Source organism: Penaeus vannamei, chromosome 22, assembly GCF_042767895.1.
Source record: "Penaeus vannamei isolate JL-2024 chromosome 22, ASM4276789v1, whole genome shotgun sequence".
Lineage (NCBI taxonomy): Eukaryota > Metazoa > Arthropoda > Malacostraca > Decapoda > Penaeidae > Penaeus > Penaeus vannamei.
Window position 1 is genome coordinate 8,969,973 of NC_091570.1, and position 7,500 is coordinate 8,977,472.

At 38.3% G+C, this 7,500-nt stretch overlaps 1 protein-coding gene across 1 annotated transcript in view; it reads left to right on the top strand.

Moving 5' to 3' along the window:
• Positions 1-7,500, top strand: part of LOC113827169 (lysosomal aspartic protease) — a 16,559-nt gene that overhangs the window by 7,429 nt on the left and 1,630 nt on the right. Inside the window, exons 4-7 of the mRNA XM_070136487.1 lie at positions 39-144; positions 2,032-2,244; positions 3,053-3,175; positions 5,834-5,933. Of these exons, the coding sequence (XP_069992588.1) occupies positions 39-144; positions 2,032-2,244; positions 3,053-3,175; positions 5,834-5,933 (542 nt within the window). The remainder of the gene's footprint in view (positions 1-38; positions 145-2,031; positions 2,245-3,052; positions 3,176-5,833; positions 5,934-7,500) is intronic.

Here is a 7,500-nt window from a genome sequence, read left to right on the forward strand (position 1 = left end):
ATTATTACATATATATTTCCCTCTCTCTCTCTATCCAGAACTCCACAACAGGTACGATTCGTCCCTCTCCTCCACCTACAAAGCCAACGGGACTGACTTCGACATCCAGTATGGCTCCGGTGCTCTCTCCGGCTTCCTGTCCAGGTAAGAGGCTCTAAACTACAAGGGCTCTAAACTAGGACTCAAAATTCTAAACTACGTGGACTCTAGATTCTAAACTACGCGGACTCTAGACTCTAAACTACAAGGACTCAAAATTCTAAACTACAAGGACTCAAAATTCTAAACTACAAGGACTCTAAACTACAAGGACTCTAGACTCTAAACTACAAGGACTCTAAACTCTAAACTACAAGGACTCTAAACTCTAAACTACAAGGACTCTAGACTCTAAACTACAAGGACTCTAAGCTCTAAACTACAAGGACTCTAAACTCTAAACTACAAGGACTCTAGACTCTAAACTACAAGGACTCTAAGCTCTAAACTACAAGGATTCTAAACTCTAAACTACAAGGACTCTAAACTCTAAACTACAAGGTCTCTAAACTCTAAACTACAAAGACTCTAAACTCTAAACTACAAGGACTCTAAACTCTAAACTACAAGGACTCTAAGCTCTAAACTACAAGGACTCTAAACTCTAAACTACAAGGACTCTAAGCTCTAAACTACAAGGACTCTAAACTACAAGGACTCTAAGCTCTAAACTACAAGGATTCTAAACTCTAAACTACAAGGTCTCTAAACTCTAAACTACAAAGACTCTAAACTCTAAACTACAAGGACTCTAAACTCTAAACTACAAGGACTCTAAGCTCTAAACTACAAGGACTCTAAACTACAAGGACTCTAAGCTCTAAACTACAAGGATTCTAAACTCTAAACTACAAGGTCTCTAAACTCTAAACTACAAGGACTCTAAACTCTAACCTACAAGGACTCGAAACTCTAGATTACAAGGACTCTAAACTCTAAACTACAAGGACTCTAGACTCTAAACTACAAGGACTCTAGACTCTAAACTACAAGGACTCTAGACTCTAAACTACAAGGACTCTAAACTCTAAACTACAAGGACTCTAAACTCTAAACTACAAGGACTCTAGACTCTAAACTACAAGGACTCTAGACTCTAAACTACAAGGACTCTAGACTCTAAACTACAAGGACTCTAGACTCTAAACTACGCGGTTTTTGAGTTGATAAACATCCGGCCTAGTTGTTCTTTCCATGATACGGATGTGGTGCTCCTTTGCTATGATATGTGAATACAAGTTGTTTGATAAACGATAGGTAATGATATGAAGATAATAGTAATGATAATACTAACAATCGTATTACTGATGGTGATGATAATGATACCGATGGTAGTAATGATGATGATAATAGTAATGGTGATAATAATGATAATAGTAATGGTGATAATAATGATAACAATTATAATAATGATAATGATAATAATAATAAAAGTAACAGTTATGATAATAGAAATGACAATAGCAATAATAATAATAAATAATAATAATAATAATAATAATAATAACAATAATGATAATAATAATAATAGAAGTAATGATAATAATAATGTTGATGATTATAATGATGATAATAGTAATGATAATGATAATAATAATAATAGTGATAATAATAATAATAATAATAATAATAATAATAATAATGGTAATACTACTACTAATAATAATGATAATGGTAATACTAATAATGATAATAATAATGATAATAATTACGATTATCATAATGATAATGGTGACAATAGTGCCGGCATTAATGATAATGATAATGATATCAATGATGATGATGAGGAGGAGGTTAATGATGATGATGAAGATTGGTTATAACGATAATGATAACAATAACAGTTGTACTAATAAGAAAGGTTGCTAATAACGAATAACGAATAAAGAATAAAAATAGATGAACGAAATAAGAACATAGAACAGTAAACAAATAAATGCCAAACTCGATTCAAATTTACCCCCACCCCCACCCCCACCCCTCCCCTCGCAGTGACAGCGTCTCCGTCGGCGGTGTCACCGTGACGGACCAGACCTTCGCCGAGGCCACCCAGGAGCCCGGCCTGGCCTTCGTCGCCGGGGCATTTGACGGCATCTTGGGCATGGGCTTCACCGAGATCTCCGTCATGGGCATCCCGACGGTGTTCGACACGATGCTGGACCAAGGCGTTGTCGACCAGCCCGTGTTCTCCTTCTACTTGAACCAGTGAGTAGGAGTAGATGTGGTCGAACTTGTGCCATTGTTGTGGTTCGTGTACTTTTTTGCACTTTGGTTCCATGTATATTGTCTTTTGATTTTTCTTTTTTTCTTTTCTTTTTTTATTCTGGATATATATTTTTACTCGGATCAAACATTAGATATATATTTCTTTTCCTTTTTTTTTTTTTTTCGGAAAGGATAATATCCGATTCAGATGCGAATGGTTTCAGTGCAGGTTGCCAGTGATCAGTGTGTATTTACTTACCTTCAAAGGGATAAAAGCTGATATGAAACACGTAATCCTGTGATATATGTGTAATACTATTCATTCATATACACAAACACGCACACATACATACAGACACACACACACACACACACACACACACACACACACACACACACACACACACACACACACACACACACATATATATATATATATATATATATATATATATATATATATATATATGTATATATATATACACATAGATACATATATACATATATACACACACACACATACACACACACACACACACACACACACACACACACACACACACACACACACACACACACACACACACACACACACAAACACACACTCACACACACACACACACACACACACACACACACATATATATTTTGTTTTTCTTCTTCTTCTTCTTCTTTTTATACATACATACATATAAAATATATATACATATATATAATATATGTATATGTATATATATATATATATATATATATATATATATATATATATATATATATATATATATATGACGCCCTCTTTCTCCCGCAGCGACATGAACGGAGAGCTGGGCGGCGAGCTCGTCCTCGGAGGCTCAGACCCCAACCACTACGAGGGCGAGTTCCACTACGTCCCTGTCTCGAGGGTCGGCTACTGGCAGCTCACGGCCGATGGGTGAGGTCACGAGGTCACGCTCCATGGTTTGGTTTGGTTGTGGAGGCTGTGTGTGTGTGTTTGTGTGTGTTTGTGTCTGTGTGTGGGTGTAGGTGTGTGTTTGTGTGTGTGTGTGTTTGTGTGTGTGTGTGTGTGTGTGTGTGTCTATGTCTGTGTGTGTGTGAGTGTGTGTGGGTCTGTGGGTCTGTGTATGTGTCTTTGTCTTTGTGTGTTTGGGTCTGTGTCTGTGTATGTGTTTGTGTGTATGCGTGTCTGTGTGTGTGTCTGTGTATTTCTATATGTCTGTGTGTGTGTCTAATCGTATGTGTATTCCTGCGTGTTTCTGCGCGCGTATCTACATACATACATGTCCCCACGTATACCCCCACGCGTGTGTGTCCAGGACCTACCGCCAGTGTGTATATACGTGCGCGTGTGCCTTTGTGCGAGCGCGTGTGTGTTGAAGTCAGCGTGGTTTTCCAAGCGTCTGCAATTACAGTTCTGGCTGAAAGGAAGCAGCCACGACACAGAGAGAGAAACTAAACAGCGGCCGTGTTTCATTTTCCCTTTGCTTGCGCTGGGCTGGGTCTGTGGTCGCAGTGCCGGGTGCTTTTCGTCTTTATTGTTGTTTTGTGGTTTATTATGTATTTGTGTTTTTTGCTGTGTTCTTTATGGTTGTTGTTGTTGTCGTTGATGTTGTTGACACGTTGATTATTGGTATTGGTATTGTTACTGTTGTTGTAACTTTCGGTGTCGGTGTTGATGCTGTTGCCCCTGCTGTTATATCGCTGTTATTCTTATACTTATTCTTGTTATCATTATTACTCCCTCTTATTCCTCTTTTCACTTATTCATTATATTTTTTCTTTTTTTTCCTTTTTTTCTTTTTTTTCTTCCTTTTTTTCTTTTGTTTCGACTCTTCTTTTTACTCCTTTTTCTTTCTCTTCGCCTTTTTCTTTCGTACTTCTAACAGAAGGACTTTTGCAACCCTTGCTTATCCTTGGTTATCATTATTATTCCCCTTCCTCTTCTTCTTTGTTTCCTCTCCGTCCTTCCTCTTCTTTCTCTTTGCCTTCCTTTTTCGTATTTCTAACACCCCCCCCCCCAAAAAAAATATATATATATATAATAATAATAATAATAATAATAATAATAATAATAATAATAGAATATAAGGTGGCCGGAGTGCAGAAAGACTTGCAATTCCTACTTCCCATGGTGTCATCATTATCAGTCCTCTTCTTCTTCTTCTTCCTTCTTCCTCTTTTTCGCCTTCCTCTTTCGTATCCCCGCCCCCAGAATGAAGGTGGGCGGAGTTCAGAGGGAGCTTTGTAATCCCAGCTTCACTTGCTGTTATCACTATTATTCCTCTTCTTCTTTATACTCCTTCCTTCTTCTTCCTTCTTTTCGCCATCCTCTTTCGTGTTTCTAATATCCCCCTCCCCCTCAAAAAAAAAAAAAAAAAAGTGCAGAAGGACTTTTGCTATTCCTGCTTCCCATGGTGTTATCATTATTATTCCTCTACTTCTTCTTCCTTACACTCCTTCCTTCTTCCTTCTTTTCGCTATCCTCTTTCGTATTTCTAACACCCCCTCCCCCGCCCCCAGAATCAAGGTGGGCGGCGTGCAGGACTTTTGCAACCCCTACTTCACTTGGTGTTATCAATATTATTCCTCTACTTCTTCTTAACAGTCCTTCCTTCTTCTTCCTTCGTTTCCCCTTCCTTTTTCGTATTTCTAATGTCCACCCCCCAATTAAGGTGAGCGGAGTGTATAAGGAATTCCTACTTCCCTTGCTGTTATCATTATTATATATCTTCTTCTTCTTCCTTACATTATTTCTTTCTTCCTTCTTTTCGTATTTCTAACATCCCCCCCGCCCCCAGAATTAAAGTGTGCAAAGTTCAGAGGGACCCTTGTAATCCCAGCTTCACTTGCTGTTATCACTATTATTCATCTTCTTCTTCTTCCTTACACTCCTTCCTTCTTCTTCCTTCTTTTCACCTCCCTCTTTCGTATTTCTAACATCCCCCCCCACGCCCCCAGAATCAAGGTGGGCGGCGTGCAGAAGGATCCCTGCTTCACTTGCTGTTATCACTATTATTCCTCTTCTTCTTCTTCCTTACATTCTTTCCTTCTTCTTCCTTCTTTTCACCTCCCTCCTTCGTATTTCTAACACCCCCCCCCCACGCCCCCAGAATCAAGGTGGGCGGCGTGCAGAAGGACTTTTGCAACTCCTGTTTTCCTTTCCTTCCCTTGGTGTTATCGTTATTATTCCTCTTCCTATTCTTTGTTTCCACTCCTTCCTTCCTATTCTTTGTTTTCACCTTCCTCTTTCGTATTTCTAATGCCCCCCCCCCCCTCCCGAATTAAGGTGAGCGGAGTGTATAAGGAATTCCTACTTCCCTTGCTGTTATCATTATTATTCCTCTTCTTCTTCTTCCTTACATTATTTCTTTCATCCTTCTTTTCGAATTTCTAACACCCCCCACCCCCCCACGCCCCCAGAATCAAGGTGGGCGAAGTTCAGAAGGACTTTTGCAACTCCTGTTTTCCTTCCCGTGGTGTTATCGTTATTATTCCTCTACTTCTTCTTCTTAACACTCCTTCCTTCTTCTTCCTTCTTTTCACCTCCCTCTTTCGTATTTCTAACACCCCCCACCCCACCCCCCGCCCCCAGAATCAAAGTGGGCGGCGTGCAGAAGGACTTCTGCAACCCCTGCGAGACCATCGTGGACACCGGCACCTCCCTCATCGCAGGACCCAAGGAGGAAGTCAAGGCAAGTTCGGATTGTAGTCGAAAAACGGATTGTGATTGTAAGCTGTCTTTGTAATGATTAGGGAAAGATGATTGTGATTGTAAGCGAATGATTGTGATTGTAAATTGCCTCTGCAATGATTATGAAAGATTGTTGTGGTTGTAAGCTGTGTGTATTTGTAATGATTATGGAAAGATGATTGTGATTGTAAATTATGTATCTGTAATGATTATGGAAAGGTGGCTGTGATTGTAAGCTGTGTATTTGTAAGGTATGAATGAGAACGAATATCTTCACAGTACAAGAGATGTATTAGACCGGTTTCGATTATTATATCTTCGTCAGAAAGATATAATCGAAACCGGTAATCATGTATTTCTGACGAAGATGTAATCGAAACCGGTAAAATAATCTCTTGTATTGTGAAGATATTCGTTCTCACCTTTCCACATTTGTCAACATGAATACGGTTCATTTCAGACGTACTTTGGTCAATTCTAATCTCTCGAATCCTATGAGAAAAGAATCACAGCCCTAGTAAAGAGGCCATAAGTAAGTAGTGAATATGTAAATATGTAAATAAGTAAATATGTAAACAACAATTATTAAGATCATAACGATCATAATGAATGCAATAATAGTAATGATGATGATGATACTGGTGGCAATGATGAGGATATTGACAATCATACAATCAATAATCTCTTGCATCAATAGTAACAACTCATGATAATAACGTAATAATAATAATAATGTAATAATGATAATGTTCAAGATGATTAGTATTGATAATGACAAATGATAATGCTTTAAATAATGAAGGTGATGGTGATGATAAAATAAAAATGATAATAATGACGACAATAATAATAATAACAATAATGATATAAAATAATAATTATAACAGTAACAATAACGACGAAAATATCAATATTACATTAAACCACTTACAATGATAATAGAAGAATGATGGCAATAATAACGGACAGCAGTGATGACCCACAAGGAATTATGCTGCATTATTGGTGATAGATTTGAAAAGATTTTAATTTTAACGCATTGAAATCCGCTAATCAAAGGACTGGTCAGGGATAATTAGATTAATAGAACCCACTAATAACCCAAAGTCTCGGTACTTTTTTTTTACACAAGCACAATTCCCCGTTTTTTTTTTGTTTTTGTTTTTTATCGCGTTTTTGAATCGTTTGACCTTCATTTTAGCCGCAAATAAGTTTTTTGAAGTCCCTAATACACCGGAATATTTGAGAAGGGGGGGATAAAGCAAAAAACGAGTAAGTTACCATCGAAGCAAAAGTCGAAACAATTCAAAAGTGGAAACTATGTGATAAAACGTTGCAAGTGTTTGCAATCGCCCATAATCGTCACAGTACCGACGAGATTGACGTTGAAAATTGACCTCTAATGAACTATTTTCAATCTGAAGTCCAGCCCAGCAGTAGTACACTGACAAGCGATCGGTGCTGCGGCAAAGGCCAACGAACTCCCATCGCGGATATTTTGGCACGGAAGGGCATTGTAGAACTTCCCGGGGGTTTATTTTCAGAAAAGGGAACCCATGTCTGAGCCT